The 19,251-nt window shown below is 38.2% G+C and overlaps 2 protein-coding genes across 2 annotated transcripts; both read right to left on the bottom strand.

Moving 5' to 3' along the window:
* Positions 1-5,703: 5,703 nt before the first annotated feature.
* LOC109178487 lies at positions 5,704-7,273 on the bottom strand. The gene has a single exon (XM_019328119.1). It carries the CDS (start codon positions 7,271-7,273, stop codon positions 5,708-5,710), a length of 1,566 nt encoding a protein of 521 aa, XP_019183664.1. The 3' UTR covers positions 5,704-5,707.
* Positions 7,274-15,861: 8,588 nt separating this feature from the next.
* Positions 15,862-17,945, bottom strand: LOC109178560. The gene is made up of 2 exons (XM_019328167.1): positions 17,596-17,945; positions 15,862-15,929 (listed from the first exon to the last, which is right to left on the bottom strand). The coding sequence occupies exons 1-2, from the start codon at positions 17,900-17,902 to the stop codon at positions 15,913-15,915; spliced, it is 324 nt and encodes a 107-aa protein (XP_019183712.1). The 5' UTR covers positions 17,903-17,945; the 3' UTR covers positions 15,862-15,912.
* Positions 17,946-19,251: the final 1,306 nt, after the last annotated feature.

The following is a 19,251-nucleotide window of genomic DNA, read 5'->3' as shown; positions in this document are numbered from 1 at the left end:
TTGAGATAAACCTATTAATCTTTTCGAACTATCTCTACACAAATTCTAATTCCAAGAATATAGGTTGCTTCTCCCAAATCTTTCATATAGAAAGTTTTAGATAATCAAACTTTTACTAGAGTCATCATGCATACGTCATTTCTTATTATTAGTATGACATACTAATAATAAGAAATGTGATAGCACTCCCACTGACCATTTAGTACACATGGATTATCTATGTTTTACAATATAGCCAAACAATTTGACTACCTTGTTAAACCAGATGTTTCACATTCTAAAATTGATATATAATATCGCCTCTTTATAAATGATAGGATCGTCACTAGACCCACTATCTCCAACTGCAAAGACATTCTTTGCGTCATGAAGACAACTATAATATGTCTAATGCACGAATATGTCTAACACTTCTCCAAAGAGGAGGCATAACTTTTAGTTCATATTGCGCAGATCCCTAAATTTGACTAGGCTAGGAAGATTTATTAACAAACTCTTCGACAAGTTATATCTTCCTACCTTTTTAGATTTTGTTTCCAATTTGTCTATTTTAAGCTTTGATATAAGTCATGTAACCCCTAATCTTAACATACTTAAGATGGGGTTTCCCATATCTCATATAGTGTCTTAGGAACAGGCGCATATGGAACCCCATTTAGGTTCTAAAATCCTTTTTATCAAATGAATCACATACATACATCAATATGTATTAAATGCTCATTTATATTATCATCAAGCATATTTAAACAATAAATACCATTTAACGGTGTTCTAGTACCAACACATTTATTTCAAACATTTATTATTGAAATAAATGTAATAAACATTATCCCAAAAAGAAAAATTCATAATTATTCTCAACTTGAGTGGAAATAATGTCTTTAAATAATAAATAGCCTTTTAAGATATGATTAAATGAAAAGCTGAATAGACAAATCTCCAACAATTGATGTAGATAATAGAATATGAAAGCGGTAGTTCATTCCCAGTATGTACAATGCTCTACATAGAGTTACAGAGCCATAAATTGAGGTGTGGTTATACCTAACCACAAGACTTGGCAAATGAGAAATATCAACCAGAAAAATATAATAACCAGAGATATATAATAAGAGGCTAATACTAAGTCTTCACACGCCCCCGCAAGATTGATGCACCGTCAGCGAGCCCAAGCTTAGACCGGAACACAGCAAACAAACGATAACTAAGCGGTTTAGTCAGCAAATCAGCCACCAGCTCAGTTGATCGGACATAGCTAACACGCAGTGCCCCATACACAACCTGCTCACGCACAAAAAAATAGTCAAGCGCCAAGTGTTTCATTCGCGAGTGGAAAACTGGGTTTTTGCACAAATACGAAGAACTTAAGTTATCAGTAATTAATTGCAGTGGAGAGCGTAGACCAACACCAAGCTCATGTAACAGACTTTGAACCCACATAACTTCAGCAGCGGAATTAGCAAGCGCACGGAATTCAGCTTCCGTGGAGGACCGAGACACAGAACGTTGTTTAATAGACTTCCAGGATATGAGATTGGAGCCAAAAAAACACATAGTAGGCTGTGGTGGACCACCCCCATCGCGAACACCCTCCCCCCCCCCCCCCCCCCCAGTCGGAATCTGAGTATGCCACAAGAGGAAGAGGACAACCACACCGAAAATATAGTCCAAAGTGCAATGTACCCTTTAAGTAACGCAGGACCCGCTTTGCAGCTTGCCAGTGACTCTCAGTTGGCGATGCCATAGATTGAGCCAAGCGATTCACCGCAAACGAAACATCAGGCCTGGTAATCGACAAGTATTGGAGGTGCCCAATGACGTGACGATAAGTTGTGGAGTCAAAAGGTGTAGCATCTGCACCTAAATCAACTGAGGTACACATCGGAGTAGAAACTGGCTTCGCCCCCGTCATGCTAAACTGTTCCAGTATGTCAACCACATACTGACTTTGAGACAAAAACAAACCAGTTGGCGTAGACACCACTTCGACACCCAAGAAATGATGAAAAGGACCCAAATCCTTTAACGAAAACCGCTGTGATAAGCGACGGACAAAGGTCGCGGTGAAAGCATCATTGTTGCCTGTAACAATAATGCCGTCTACATATACCAAGAAATACAAGAGAACATCACAGGTACAATAAATAAATAGGGAAGAGTCAACCACAAACTTCTGAAAACCACACGAAACGAGAAAGTCAGATAATTCAAGATACCAAGCCCGAGGGGCTTGTTTTAACCCATAAATAGCCTTCTTCAAACGACAAACACGATTCGGCTTCTCGTTATCAACAAACCCCGCAGGTTGTGCCATATAAACTTCCTCGAATAGTGTACCGTTTAGAAAGGCATTATTCACGTCCAATTGACGTAACGCCCAGCCCCGCGACAACGCAATGCTAAGAATAACACGCACAGTGACCGGTTTGACTACCGGGCTGAAGGTCTCAAAGTAGTCTCGTCCCGGTTCCTGTAAAAAGCCCTTGGCAACCAGCCGAGCCTTGAACCTGTCTACAGAACCATCAGCTCTGCGCTTAACCATGAACACCCACTTACAGCCAACCACATTACGATTGGCTCGGGGCACTAACTCCCAAGTAGAGTTCTTTACTAGTGCATTAAACTCATCTATCATAGCAGCCCGCCATAAGTCACACTTCAACGCTTGGTCTACAGTGCGCGGTTCAACAGACGGAGCAACTGGATGCGAGGTCGTCAGATTCACAAATTTGTCGTTAAAGTACTTCAAATTCGGACGACGCTGCCTGTTCGTCCGTCGCAAGGAAGGGACTACAGTAGCTTGATCTGCCACGACAGCACCATCATTCTCATCAACTAGCGTGGATTCTGCCTGCGTGGAGGCAGCCGACAATGAACCTGCTTGCGTAGAGGGAACCAAAGTGGAACTAGCCGACCGGACTGGACACACCGCCTCCACCGACTCCATCGACTGAGATACTCGTTCAGACGGCGGCTGTTCCTGAAGTCCAACGGCCAGCGGTGAGTTCGGAACCGTCAGGCCAACCGGCGACTCCCTACGCGAACCAGCAGACACCGTCAACGACGGAGCAGAAGCAGCGTGCGACGTGCGAGCCCCCGAACCCTGACCAGACGGCAAAGGGGCTGCCGGGGACCCCACTGTAGTGACCGCCAAGGTTGCTGGTGGGTGTGGCTATACCGGCGTCGACGTTGTAGCTACGTCTGTCGTCAAGGCCAAGGGAGGTGGATGATGTTCACCAAGAAGTGGCATTCCAGTATGACCTGTAGTAAAGTAAGTAGGCAAAGGCAGAGGCTCACTCACGTTCAAACACACACCTGGGTTAGTTGACACGGACTTACAAACCATGGTCTGGAATGGAAATTCATTTGGCACAAACTGTACGTGACGCGAAACATAGACCCGCCCACTGGATATTTCTAAACATTTATAGGCGGACTGACTCAATGAATACCCTAAAAGGGCACAGGGAAGAGACTTTGGATTTAATTTGGCTGGGAAGTAAGGCTTTAACCAAGGATAACACAGACACCCGAATGGTCGAATTTTTCGATAGTTTGGGCATTTATTAACCGAGAATTGCAGTGGGCATTCAGTTTATTAAATAAATAGCAGTTTGAAACGCATAGGGCCAGTACGAAGCTGGCATGGACGCATAATGGAGTAGCGCCATACCAGTCTCGACAATGTGCCTGTGCCGGCGTTCAGCCGGCCCATTGTGCTCCGGAGTATGCGGAGGTGAAGTGAAATGTGAAATACCCATTGAATTAAAAATAGGAATCAACTTGATATACTCCCCCCCCATTATCAGAAAATATCGAAACAATATTATAGCCAAAATAGGTCTCTACCTGCGTTTGAACTGGAGAAATATAGTGGGGACATCAGACTTAAGTTTAATAGGAAACAACCAGACATATTTGGTGTGATGATCAACGAAATTGACATAATATTTAAAACCATCCACGGAGACCGTTGCAGAACTCCACACATCCGTGTAAAGTAACTGCAACGGGCGTGAACTAGTCATGGAATTAAAGGAAAACGGGAGTTTGTGACTTTTATTAACATGGCACGAGTTACAAGAAAATGCATTAAGCTTATCAGGCATGAAATTAATATTGTTATTTCTAAGAAGACAGGCTAACACTTTAGAGTTGGGATGACCAAACTGATGATGCCAACTTGACAGGGAACACATGGAGGTAACATTAAGTTGAGGCCGCTGGACTGGGAGATTGTAAACGTCACTCACGACCAAGGTTGCAGTAGGCGCTAGGCGCTAGTCGGGCGGCCGGGCAGTGCCTAGTGCCTAGGCAGGCTAGGCGGGGCCTAGGCGGAATCTAGGCGGCGCTAGGCGGGCTCTAAAAAAAAATTAAAAAACAGTAGTAGACTTGCAGTTTGACAAATTTAATGAAGCTGTTTTCAACATTCAATCAAATAGCACGTCCAAATAATAAAACTATCAATCTATCATGCATTCCTTCAAACAACTAAACAAGTCAAATACTCAATTACTCAAACAACAAAACAAGTCAAATACTCAATTACTCAAATAACAATACCACATTTAATCATCCAACTAATGAAACAAGTGAAACAACATCCAAGTATCAATGTTTAAAGTTTAAACTTACAAGTTACAACATAATTAACATTCAACAAAAATTCAACATTCAAGTCCAAATTTTAAAGTTTTGAAATCCAAAGTGATTCATGAATCATGATTGAATAGGATCATTGCCAATTTCTTCATCTTGTCCATATTGCTCAATAACACGTTGCCCGTCATCTTCAAACTCCACTTCATTTATTTCCTCCTCACTTTCCCCTTCCGATTCAAAGTTATCTTCATCAAGATCCCTCAATCTAGCACTTCTACGGGGTTGTAATGCTTCATCCACTTCCATAGCATTATTGTTGCAATCCAATCCCGGCTCAGTCTCATCATTCTCAAGATTTTCCACAATCCAATCTTGTATTAAACTTGCATCACTACCAACCAACTTTTCAATATTTTTATCTTGCTTGTTCTTGTTCATCAAAGTAGCATTAAATTAGACAAAAACTAAATTGTTGAGACGGTTTGATTCAAGTTTATTTCTCTTCTTTGTATGTATCTATAATTCAAGTAATAAAAATATTCAAAAGTTTAAATAATGATTAATAAAATATTAACTATCATAATTCATATTTATATTAACTTCAAGTTGATAACAAACTAAATAAAATATTAAAATATCATATTAAGTTACTAACCCCTTCAAATGTGCTCCAATTTCTTTCACACCCCGAAGAACTAGATGTTAAAGAAAAAATCTTTATGGCTATTCTTCTCAATAAAGGGGTTGAGGTACCAAAAGTTGACCACCAATTTGCTACAAAACAAAGTTCATAATAATTAATAAATAATTAAATATAACTAAATAAATATAATTAAGTAAACAATAAAGTATTAAAGAATAAAGAATGACTTACCGGGATTAAAGTTGTCATCATTCACCTCACATGCTTTGATTGCGATGCTTCTTCCAAACATCCCCTCCATCTTCTTATATTTTGGCAATTCTTCACTTAAAATCTTATTTTGCATGTCAAAATCATTGACGAATAGAATATCACAAAAATCAACAACTCCAACACCTACAACTTCGTCCAAATGAAGTTGTGGATCCTTATAATGGTAATAAGGATTCAACAAATATGCCATCAAATGAAGGGTGGAGAGTCAAGCCTATCTTTCATTTTTTCTTCAATAATGTCAATAATCGATTTATAGTTCCTTGGGACATCGGACAAAGCATGTTTGATTTCCTCTTTTGCTCTCATAAGCTCACCATATACAAACCCCATTGATGGCTTGTTATCACAATCAACAAGTCGAAGTACTCTCACCAATGGTGCAAAAACCTTCAAACATGCCGTTACACCTTGCCAAAATCCCATACTCGTTACGGTTGAGTGTGCTACCTTCCCTTTAGCCATATTGGAAAATTTACATGCCTCCCATTCATTGCTAGAAAACATTGCCCTTAATTCAATCTTCTTCTCGGCTAAACTTTGCAAAGTAAGGAATGAAGATGCAAATCTAGTCACACCGGGCCTCACTATATCTCTCTTCTTTGTGAAAGTTCTCATCATTGCCAAAGTCTTGTGATGAGCATATATAAAGATCGTTAAAGCCTTTGCTTGATCAAGGACTTTCTTGTACCTTGAGAGATTTCCAATGCTTTGAAGCATTAGATTTATCGTGTGGGTGGCACAAGAAGTCCAAAAGATGGTTGGCCTCTTCTCTTTCAACAACTTCGAAGCTCCCATGTTGTTTGAGGCATTATCCGTGACAACTTGAACAACATTTTCAAATCCAACTTGTTCAATGCCATGCTCAACAAACTCATAAATATATTCACTTGTGTGTGAATCAAGTGAACATTCTTTAGAAGAAAGGAAAACGGTGCCTAAACTTGAATTCACACACAAATTCATTACACTTCTTCTCTTTCTATCGGTCCAAGCATCCGTCATGATTGAGCATCCATTTTGCTTCCACTCCTCTTCATGTATCTTCAAAGACTCTTTCACTTTATCAACTTCTTTTTTCAAGAATGTTTCACTCATCTCATATCTACTTGGTGATTCAACTCCGGGACCGAATTGTCCAATTGCTTCTAACATCATCTTGAAGCTATCTCTTTCAAATGCATGAAAAGGAATAGCGGCCTCATATGCCCATCTACATATATATTCTTTCACTCTATTTGTCCTTTCCTTCCATAGTGCACCATCAATACGTTGTTGTTGCAATGTCTTTCCTAAATTCATTGAAGGATCGGGATTGATGCCACTTGCAAACTTATCCATTGGGCCAAGTGAACGTGGTGGCTTCATAGATCCAAGAGACCCTTGCAACTCGTCAACATCAATTGACTCACTTCTACTATCAATATTCACCCCGGCTCTTAAATTATCTTCACTAACTTTTTTATTTTTCCTTCTCATCTTCGCTTCATTGATTGCATTCCTACACTTAAGTTGATCATGTTTAGTAGCTTTAGAACATGGAGCAACATTTCCTTGTATATGAGCAATATGCTCTTTTATTCTATACACTCCACCGGATAAAACTTTCCAGCACAACAAACATTTTACTCTATCCAAATTTTTTGCATCAACTAAGCTACCATAATCCCATCCTACATCATTTGATCTCCTTTTAAGTGCGGATGCTTCCGAAGATCCAATACTTTGAGTAACTGAAGCACTTGATGAAGCCATTATCACTAAAAAAACATACACATTAGTAATTTAGTACATTACACAATAAAATTACTAGTTAACAAATTACACATCATTTCACATTTACAATTAACAAATTTATAATCCAAAATTCACCATCGAACATCTATCACTAAATCACTAATCATCAATTCATCATTGAATCATAATTCATGCATTTTGACTAACAAAGTATTGAAGTAACAATTAGTCAATTAACAAATAAAGACAAATTACAAATATGAAATGAATCTTGATAATGAAATTATAGAATATAGAATTATAGATACTGCACAGTGCTTACTAGTTACTGGTTTAATAGTTAATACTGCTTGGTGTATGTCTATGTGTAATTGTGTAGAATATTTAATTATAGATAATAGCTTACTGGCTAATAGCAAAAATAAGTAAATAACAAATTAAGAAATTAATAAAACAAACAAAAAAAAAAACTTACAGAGAGTTGCAGCAGTGAGGAAGGAGCAGACGGCAGTGAGGTAGAACTTAGAAGCAGACGGAAGACGGACGAAAGACGGCAATCACGGCAGTGAGATAATTCAGCAGCGGACACCGGAGCAGCAGAGATTCAGTTCGGCACTTCAGCAGACGCACACCGGAGCTTCAGTTCGTCTCGCACGCTGGAGCATCGACTGACGCCGGACGGGCATCTGTTCGCACAATCGCACGTTGGAGAGTGAAGAGTTCGACGGAGAGAAGAGATGAAGAACAAAAGAAGTGTCGGGGAGTTTGAGATAGGGTTTACTTCAGTTTGACAATTCAATAAATTTAATTTATTTTTTTTTGGTTTTTTGCTCAAAACGACGTCGTTTTGAGCAAAAAATCCAAAAATAAATAAAATTGAAATTATTCGGTCAAATCGGCCGACTCGGTCAAGTTGACCGACCCAGCCGATTTTGACCGACTCGTCCGATTTTGACCGCCTAGGCCGACTTTGACCGCCTAAGTCGGCCGGGCGAGTTTTCACCGCCTACTAGTGAAAACGGCAAGGCCTAGGGGCGCCTAGCGCCTAGGCGCCGCCTAGGCCAATTTTTACAACCTTGCTCACGACTGGACCCTGTACAAGAGGAGTTCCCGATTGCCGATCCTTAACCACAAAATATGTGTCAAAGAATTCAACAGAAACTGAGTTAGTTCTACAGAATTTGGAAACAGAAACAAGATTTTTGTGCAAACTCGGAACACACAAAACATTAGACAATATGAGGGACCGATTATTCGATGGTATAGAAACTGACCCAGTGTGTGAGATACGTAGTGACTTACCGTCACCCAGCATGATTTCGTCCGGTCCGGTGTAGTCCGCCAGAGCGTGAAGCGACGTGGCATCATTGACCGTGTGATGCGAGGCTCCGGAGTCCATGAGCCAGGACTGAGTAGGCGAAGCTACGGTTGATGTAGCATGAACCGACGGAGACTACCGAGCGGTGTTGCGCGGCTCAAGCATAGCCACATCATTCTCCTTCAAAAACGTGGTTAGTTTTAAGCAGAATTTGGTGTCGTGCCCTGGATACTCACAATAAATTTACAGTACCTGGCAGACCGGTTGCCGTTATTCTTTACCTAGTTGTGTCGCCCTCTGCCACGTCGATTGTAAGTTTGAGATTGGAAGTCAGCTGAACCATTATACCGCCGTTGTGTGGCATTCGCAACCGGCATATGGATGTGCGAGACAACTTCATTATCTTTCATCAACCTCTCAAAATTAGTGAGCACATCGTGCAACTCACTAAATGAGATAGTCTCGGTTCGCACGCGAAGAGCCGCCAAAATGGGGTTGTATTCATCCCCAAGTTGCGTGAATATATGAACCACGAGGTTTTCTTCGCTCATAGGACTTTGAGCAAGAGCCAAATCGTCGGCATTGGCTCACATTTCCCTCATGTACGAGTCAATAGACCGGTTGGACCTAGGACTTTTGATGCGTAGTATATTTGCAAACAAATAATTCTCGGAGTACGAGTTATCGATCCACAGGGAAGTGGTTGTATCAAGCACTAGTTACTAACTTATTCATTAGAGCTAATCCTAACAATTACTTAGATGATTGATTGGCATAAAATAAATAAAATAAAACAGAGGTTCAGGATTTTGAAAACAATTAGAGAGAAGTTGAGATTCATGGGATTCAAGTATTTAATCACCTAGTGCCAATTATCGTTTGCAATATTTAGTTTGGAATTAAGATTTGTGTGGGAATGCAAAGTGGAATCGAATTACTCCCGTAATCTCTATTCCTAGTGAATTTCCACTCCCATGGCTTAAACACCCAATAAGATCAAAGATCAGCATTCAATTATTCCTAATTACTACCATCTCCCGATGAGCAATAATCTAGAATAAACTTCCCCTAATAAGTTCCCCTTTCCCAAGGACCAACCATTAGGTGCAATCGTGTGTGCCCTAATTTATGCCCCAACTCCCATTGGTGACACAAACATGGCTATGAAGCTAGTAACTATGGCCATTAATTACAAGCATCAAACAATATTGTCACGATTGCAACACAAGTATTAAACCCAAATAATAATATTTTAAAGAAACTGAGAGCTCAGGCACATAGGTTCATAAACACTTTTACCCAAGAATCTCTAAAGAATTTAGCCAAGCATGACTAAATTATACATAGCAAATATAAATAAAGAATTACAAATCATCAAAAGAGAACAAGAATTAACCAGACGATTTTCCCAAACCTCCCTAGTCTTCTTCTTGCTTTCCAAGACAACTTGTGGCACTTGATTTCTCTCTTTCTTGTCTCCAAGAATCTCTGAATTCTCTTCGTCTCCGTCCTCCCATTAGGGTTGAGGAAGGAGGGATTTTATAGTGGGTACAAAGTTGAGATGAAATAGGAATCTTGTACCAAATTGGACTCAAATTCTAATTCCTATATTTAAATAAAGAAATTGTCGTCTTTAATGATATTTAGAATTTGGAAGATTCCTTGAATTGCTAACTTTTAATATGGAGATATGAGCCTTGAAATCCGCTCAATTGATATTAGGAAAAGAGATCTCGCGCTTGTATTGAATTTTGCCCAGCTGCGCCACTTTAAGTGTCTATTTTTTTATCCGCGCCACTTTAGGCGTCTGTTTTTATCCCAGAAACAGACGCATATTCGACGCGTCGAGAATTTTCTCGACGCGTCGAGACTTCCTGTGCGTGAATTAATTAGCTACTGGAAAATTTCGACGTGTCGAGCCCTTGGCTCGACGCGTCAAGTCCACTGGGCCCCGAACTCATCCAAAATTGCTCCAAACTCATCCTTGAACTCCCCTTGATCATATCTTCGACCTAAAATGGTTCAAAAACACTAACAAACACCGTAAAATATTCAAAACAAGTGCGAACCATAATTAAATGATAATAGCAAGGAAAACATGTATTAAATAAGCAAAATTAAAGAGCTTAATTACTGTGATGATTCAAAATAACCATAAAAACAAGCACAGATGTGATAACATCACCCCCTCACACTTAAGCTTTTGCTTGTCCTCAAGCAAAACTAAGGAATAAAATCACAAGTCAAAACATACAAATTACTCATGCTCTCTCTTGCACAACCTTTCAAACCACCAACCAACTTGCTACAAAACAACAAGCTTCAAGAATCAAATTAGTTTGGCACATAAGAGACCCATTTCCAAACCAAAAACCGAGCGCCAAGAATTTAAAGTGTGTGAGGATCAATTGTGTACAAGTACTCAGTTGAGATTATGCAAGACACGACTCAAGAATGAGATCCCATAGGCTTGCCCTTCATACTCCCCTAGATCAAATCTAAGAATGCATGCTAAGATCAAATAGGACTTTATTAAGCTTGTAATGGGGCTACGGGTGACGGCTGACAAAGAAGTGGTATGGAAAAATTAATCAAAAAGAGAGAATGTCACAATTTATCTAAACTTTTCAAAATTTGGAAGAGATGAGATAATCATAATTCCAAGGAGCAAATTTCTTTTAAGAACTTAGCAACTCTTTGGTAAAGTGGGGATCCAAACTCAAAAACTTTCAATCTCTTTTTTTTTTTTTTTTTCTCATTCTTTTCTTTGTCTTTGGACTTCTTTTGGATATAGAAAGATAATTTTAATCCAAACTTTCATGACCTCCACACTTGAACATTTGTAACACTAGCTGCTTTTTTTCGTAGCACAACTCCATAAAACTCTTCTTACGGAAAAGATGAAGATAAAAGTTTCATTCTCTCAAGGGTGGAAGGGAAATATTTGGCCACGGGCTAAGGGTTATAATAATGGGGTAAATCAAAGAAAAACAATCACAAAGAGGGGATAAGTGCTTAGCACTTATTTAAACAAACAAAAGGCACAATGGGGATACGAAGGATAAAAATATATATAGGGACAGGTTTAAAGGCTATGGCTAAACAAAAATGGCCTAAATCACTTCAAAACATGCAAAACTTACACATCACTTAGGGAGTAATGAGGCAAGTTCTAGCAAAACACCCATGACCGGAATCTCACATAAGCCTTCACTATCAATGCAAAACACAAGATCAAGAATTAATCCAATTATTAAGTGGTTAACAAAGCTCTTGGCAAGGGAATAGATCAAATATGTGTTACACCTCAAATCATCCATCACAAATTGAGATGCAGCAAGCACCACTAAAACAAACCACAAACCAACAAGAGAGAGTAATTGTAACTGCATGCTAAGACAAGTAACTTATTCACCAAAAATAACATATGAGTCATCCAAGCAAAAGCAAAAATTTTAAAAATTTTAGAAATATCCCCAAATTAATGATTCCTCCCCCTCACACTTAAAACTTTGCATCATCCCTGATGCAAAATAAAAGAAAAGGAGAACAAGAGAAAAGAGAAAACTAAAAAGCAATAAAATAATCACGAACTAGAAAATAATAAAACTAAATAAGACGAAACTAGAAAGCAATAAATAAATAGGGAAAGTAATAAAAGATAACATGGGGTGCCTCCCATGAAGCGCTAAATTTAACGTCGTTAGCTCGACGTTACCTCTCTAGCCATCAAGTGATTGGAGAAGAAAAATCCCCTTCTTTCCATCAACTTTCTCTTCCAAGTATTTCTTCAAGTGGTGTCCATTTATAAACTCTCTCAAGCTCGAACCCTTCACGTCATCATGTAAGGAACCACATTTGCCCGAATCAAGAATTATGCCTCCATTCTCTTTTCCTTCTTTTTCAACACTCTTTTGTTCAACAAGTAATGAGAGTCTCGGATCATTCACATGAACCAGCAAGTATTGGGAATCATTGGATATATAGATAGGCAAATGTGTGCCATTATCCTTAAGAACTCCAATGCTTCCCAAATTCAAAATTTCTCTGAAGTTCTCTCCAAGGGAAGTGTTCTCCATTGGTGAGACATCCTCATTCAAATCATGTGCTCCATTAAGAACTTCCTCATCTAATGGGCAACTCTCTATATGTTCCTTGCCATCATTACCTTGCAACTCTACATTTTCCTCCCAGCTTGGTGTCTCCATCTCAATGCATTTATCAAATATTTCTTCATCTCCCTCTCTAAGATCCTCATCATCCTTTTTATTTCTCTCAACTTCATGACCTTCATTTGGCAAGAGCAACTCTTCTAGAACCTCTCCATTAAATAAATCTTGAAGTGGCTCTTGAATTGTCAAATCTTGCTGTCGAGCCATCATGTGATCGAGTCGAGCATTCATGTGATCAAGTTGAGCTTTCATGTGATCTTGTAACTCCAGATATTTCGAGCACAATTGCATTATCTTGGTCTCTTTGGACTTCATCTCAATTATTTGGTCAAGTGATTGACAATCTTGTTGAAACTCTTGGTACGGCAACTCTTGAGCTTGCCCTTGATACTTGTAATTGGGATCCATGATAAAGCAATTTTCCGCCTCATGAGGTCCACCACATATCATGCACCATGAGGGTTGTGGAGTAGGTGGTGTGCATCTTTGATAAGTAGCTTGACTCATGTTGGCACAAAATCCTTGAGTAGATTGTTGAGGGATATGGTTGGTGGGGTTGAGCATGTAACAATTTTCCACAAAGTGATTCCCACCACAAAATGAGCACCATTGGGGTTGTGATGTTTGATATGAACTTTCTTGATAATATCCTTGACTAGAGTTGGCAAAATTTGAGAAAGGGAACTGTTGTTCCATTCCTCCATATTCTCGATTCATATTCCAACTCATCTCATAACCTTGAGAAGGAGGGTAAAACGGTGGCATGGTTCCTTGGAATGCATATCTATCCATAAACTAAATCACACTCAAAACAATGAACTTGTTATAGGTTAGCAAAATAGAATAAAATAAAATAAAAAAAATTAAAATGGACTAGTCTCCTAGAATAAAGATTTCACTAATGTTAATACTAGAAACGCCACTTCCCCGGCAACGGCGCCAATTTGATGCGTAGTATATTTGCAAACAAATAATTCTCGGAGTACGAGTTATCGATCCACAGGGAAGTGGTTGTATCAAGCACTAGTTACTAACTTATTTATTAGAGCTAATCCTAACAATTACTTAGATGATTGATTGGCATAAAATAAATAAAATAAAACAGAGGTTCAGGATTTTGAAAACAATTAGAGAGAAGTTGAGATTCATGGGATTCAAGTATTTAATCACCTAGTGCCAATTATCGTTTGCAATATTTAGTTTGGAATTAAGATTTGTGTGGGAATGCAAAGTGGAATCGAATTACTCCCGTAATCTCTATTCCTAGTGAATTTCCACTCCCATGGCTTAAACACCCAATAAGATCAAAGATCAGCATTCAATTATTCCTAATTACTACCATCTCCGCAATAATCTAGAATAAACTTCCCCTAATAAGTTCCCCTTTCCCAAGGACCAACCATTAGGTGCAATCATGTGTGCCCTAATTTATGCCCCAACTCCCACTGGTGACACAAACATGGCTATGAAGCTAGTAACTATGGCCATTAATTACAAGCATCAAACAATATTGTCACGATTGCAACACAAGTATTAAACCCAAATAATAATATTTTAAAGAAACTGAGAGCTCAGGCACATAGGTTCATAAACACTTTTACCCAAGAATCTCTAAAGAATTTAGCCAAGCATGACTAAATTATACATAGCAAATATAAATAAAGAATTACAAATCATCAAAAGAGAACAAGAATTAACCAGACGATTTTCCCAAACCTCCCTAGTCTTCTTCTTGCTTTCCAAGACAACTTGTGGCTCTTGATTTCTCTCTTTCTTGTCTCCAAGAATCTCTGAATTCTCTTCGTCTCCGTCCTCCCATTAGGGTTGAGGAAGGAGGGATTTTATAGTGGGTACAAAGTTGAGATGAAATAGGAATCTTGTACCAAATTGGACTCAAATTCTAATTCCTATATTTAAATAAAGAAATTGTCGTCTTTAATGATATTTAGAATTTGGAAGATTCCTTGAATTGCTAACTTTTAATATGGAGATATGAGCCTTGAAATCCGCGCAATTGATATTAGGAAAAGAGATCTCGCGCTTGTATTGAATTTTGCCCAGCTGCGCCACTTTAAGCGTCTATTTTTTTATCCGCGCCACTTTAGGCGTCTGTTTTTATCCCAGAAACAGACGCATATTCGACGCGTCGAGAATTTTCTCGACGCGTCGAGACTTCCTGTGCGTGAATTAATTAGCTACTGGAAAATTTCGACGTGTCGAGTCCACTGGGCCCCGAACTCATCCAAAATTGCTCCAAACTCATCCTTGAACTCCCATTGGTCATATCTTCGACCTAAAATGGTTCAAAAACACTAACAAACACCGTAAAATATTCAAAACAAGTGCGAACCATAATTAAATGATAATAGCAAGGAAAACATGTATTAAATAAGCAAAATTAAAGAGCTTAATTACTGTGATGATTCAAAATAACCATAAAAACAAGCACAGATGTGATAACATCAACTTTTGGCTAAGTTTTGCTTTTAGAGACACCACATGTCCCCTCGACGTAGCGGTACAACTAGTGGACAGACGTGTCCATGCATCACTTGCAGAAGCAGCCGACGAGATAACCGGTTGCAGGACATCGGAAAGACTGCCGAGAATGGCACTTAGAATGATTTGATCCTTCCTGAACCAAGCTGTGTAGGCGGGATTAATTTCAGTGCGAGCTGTATCAGAGTACTTTGTCGGAGCTGTAGTAGAGGCTATGATGTAGCCCAGGAGGTCGAGACCTATAAGAGTAGACTCGACCTGTTTCTTCCAAATGGGAAAGTTCGAGGATGTAAGTTTAATTGGTAACTGGGTTGGGGCGTGAAGGTGAGTTATGATAGGGGTGTTGGTAGCAGCCATGACTAGCGATAGGGAGGAGGAGAGGGGAGAGGGAAAAAATGTATTTTTCTCGCTAAAGTGTAGGCTTTGATACCATAATAGAATATGAAAGCTGTAGTTTATTCCCAGTATGTACAAAGCTTTATATAGAGTTACAGAGCCATAAATTGAGGTGTGGTTATACCTAACCACAAGACTAGGCAAATGAGAAATATCAACCAGAAAAATATAATAACCAGAGATATATAATAAGAGGCTAATACTAAGTCTTCACAGTAGTTACTCTTGCTCCATTTCCCATCCTTAGAACAATCTTATCTTTAGTCGCCTCTCTACTTCTTCTCAGATCCTGCAACGATACTGATAAACATTATTTTTAGTGTTATTTTTAATAATCTATTTATATGTAATATACAATAATTGATTAATTTTATATCTATTTTATTTATTATTGTCATAGGTAGATTTATTATAAATTTATTTATTATTTGAATTCTGTCAGTCTAGTTCCTTGATCCTAATTTAATAATAATATTATTAATATTATTCATTTTAGTAGTACATCAGCAGGAGTTTAATAAATGTAATTTAGTTATATATGGTCTCTAATAACTTTTTTATTATTATTATTATTATTATTATTATTATTATTATTATTACTATTATTATTACTATTACTATTATTATTTTAGTTTAGTTAATAAAATAGGTCAGACAAGACCGTGTCAACAAAGCTGATAAATGAGAGGCGTAGGTTTCCCCGAAGCCAATCAACGATGCTGAATTGCTGAGCGAGAGAGAGCAGGGCCGGATTTTAGGCTGTGCAAGCTGGGCTACCGCACAGGGCCCCCAGTTTTAGAGGGGCCCCAAATTTTAGAGGTCCAATATTTAATATTTACTGAGCTAGTTTAGATATAAAAATTAAAAGTTTTCAATTAAACTTAAAAGGTTCTATGAAGAGATGATAGCAATGTGTATTTATTGTATTTTTACTGGGAGGTTAAAGGTTCGAAACTTGCATATTAAAAATTATGATTTTGGAGGGCCTCAGTTATTTACCAGAACAGGGCCCCAAAAACCTAAAATCCGGCCCTGAGAGAGAGGCGGACAAAACACAGCAGCGAACCAAAGCATCGGTCGAGCTCCAAGCGATCCGATTCCTTTGGGCGATCCTATCGAAGAGCGGAGGTAACGGTTGAGGCTGGGTGTATATAATGGAGGCCAAGGTTCTTCTTCGTCATCAATTGACCTCCCAGAGATTTCCGGTGGTTCATAGCAGTTTCTGGTCTGGTGTAGCAGCTTTGGATTTGGCGGGTTGCGAATATGATGAAGAAGATTACATTTGCAGCAACAACCTTCACACGGCAATTCTTTATTGTCTTTACTCTCTATAATTATTAATTTGTTTGTATGATTAATTGATTATTGTTGAGAGATAAGCTTTGTTCTTTCCGTTTAAATATTGTTTTTCTTGTCAGTGCATTCATTTAATATTTTTGCCATTTGATTACCAAAGTTCAATTCTTGATTTGTTGAATCAACAAACATATTCATTCTTCGACAACAACAATTGTTATACGGTAATTCTTTATTTTCCTCAATATGCTTTTTGTTAATTAATGGTGTTGAACTATTTCCATGCTATATTATATTCAATTATTTTTCCTGCCTTCCTAGTTCATTTAGTTAATCCATTTTAATTGTCAATTCTATTTCCTTGGCTCTTGATTATTATATTTTTCTAAGTTGTTTCTATTTGGTTTAATTTACTGCAATTGTAAATTCTCTCTTTTCACTCTTTTAGTTCATTAATTAAATTGCATTGTTACAATTTTCGGTGGGTTCGACCCTTTGCTAAAAGCACGCTAAAACTACAATTGATTCGTGCACTTGCGAGAACTATTAAAATTGTCTATCAGATACACAAACCTGTGAAGTTGCTACTGAATCTATTATCCCAGAAGTATTTATTTAGACCAATTTAAAAAACTAGCTAGTCTCATTAATGAGCATACCTTCTGAAGTTTTGTCATTGTCCTTGACCTTCAAAGACTTTAGGCACTCTGTGCAATTTCTTTTCCAAGGCCCTTCTTTGTTGCAATGAAAACACTTTCCTTTACTTGCAACCTTCCCTTTTGTTTTGGTCACTCCCCCAGTTGGTTTCTCTTTAGAAACCTTCTTGTTCTTTTTCTTCTTCTTTGACTTGGAAGAGGCCAAAAGAACTGTATCAGCGTGCATACCCTTCATTGTAGCATGAGCAGTGCACAACATATTGTGCAGATCAGATTTGGAACAATGAAGCTTGTTCATGTGGAAATTCATTATGAAAGGCCCAAATGAATGTAGAAGAGGCTGTAGAATTAAGTATACTTCAAGCTCGGTGTCAAGGAAGATATCCAATTCTTCCAATCTCCCCAATAAGACAATCATATTTAGGATATGATCTCCTACATTCTCTCCATCTTGTAGTTTTGCCCGAAATAAGGCCTTGGTAACCTCATAACATGCAATCCTATTGTGCTTACCATACAACTCGTGTAGGTTATTGACCATAGATTTTGTGTCAGACATCTTTTAATGCTGACGTTGCAACTCATTGGTCATAGATGCGAGGATATAACTCTTAGCGTTCATATTACCGTCATTCCACTTATCAAACGCTGCAATTTCAGCATTATGAACAGCAAGCTAATCAACATCAGCATCATCTGGTAAGATACCAATTGGAGGATCTTGGATCAAAACACAATCCATCTTTTCAAGATTGAGAACGATTCTCAAATTTCAGAGCCAATCTGTGAAATTTGCATTGGTCTATTAAATTTGTCTTCTTCGAGTATTTTTGACAAAGGATTTAAAGCTAGTTCAAAACTAAATACAGAAAATAACTTTAATTATTATACATGTTTCTTTATTAAACTATTCGATTTTCAAAAAACAATGAAATAGTACCTCCCACTAAATTTTTTGAATCATGCACTTCCCAAGCAAGAAACGGAAATCCCATTGGAAGATTTCTAATGGGTAATTGAGGTATTAAAAATTAATCTCATTCCTCACCTTAAGGAGCATCTTGGAATTTGAAAAATTTTTAAGTGGCCAACTCTTACCAATACATTTCATGCATGATTTGATTTTATTAAACTTAGGCTCCATGGCCCATTGAACCTCACCTTAAGGGGCATCTTAGTCCAATGGACTCAGTTAAGTCAAACCCGCCATCCTGGTAAAAAGTAGACTTGAACTTCAACTTTTCTCACCTTTAGGAATTTCTTGAAAAGTAAAGTTTCTAAGTGCTACCACGCACATCACATGTTTCAGAATAAGAAAATCAAAATATTTTAAACTAACACATTGCCCCTATGTTGGCATAGCCGACACCGTGTTACGGTGTTAGGAAAAATATTGGATTTCTTACGATGGTGGAAAGCCACGATTAGATAGTCTCAACTCTTGATGCCTAACCATTTACAACTTAATATTTAATATATGGAAGATTTTTATAAATTATTAAGTTTCACTTTACTCATGCAACATTTTCACATATATCACAAATATAAAGTGCATTGAAAAGTAAACTCAATATCAGTCATGGACTTCTAAATGGTCAAAATTGAGCCAACTAATTTTGACCGCGCACAGTAAATAGTGAAAAATTAAAATCTTATCTA

The sequence above is a fragment of the Ipomoea nil genome, unplaced genomic scaffold (assembly GCF_001879475.1).
Source record: "Ipomoea nil cultivar Tokyo-kokei standard unplaced genomic scaffold, Asagao_1.1 scaffold0177, whole genome shotgun sequence".
Classification (NCBI taxonomy): Eukaryota; Viridiplantae; Streptophyta; class Magnoliopsida; order Solanales; family Convolvulaceae; genus Ipomoea; species Ipomoea nil.
This window is presented reverse-complemented; position numbering and strand designations above follow the sequence as displayed.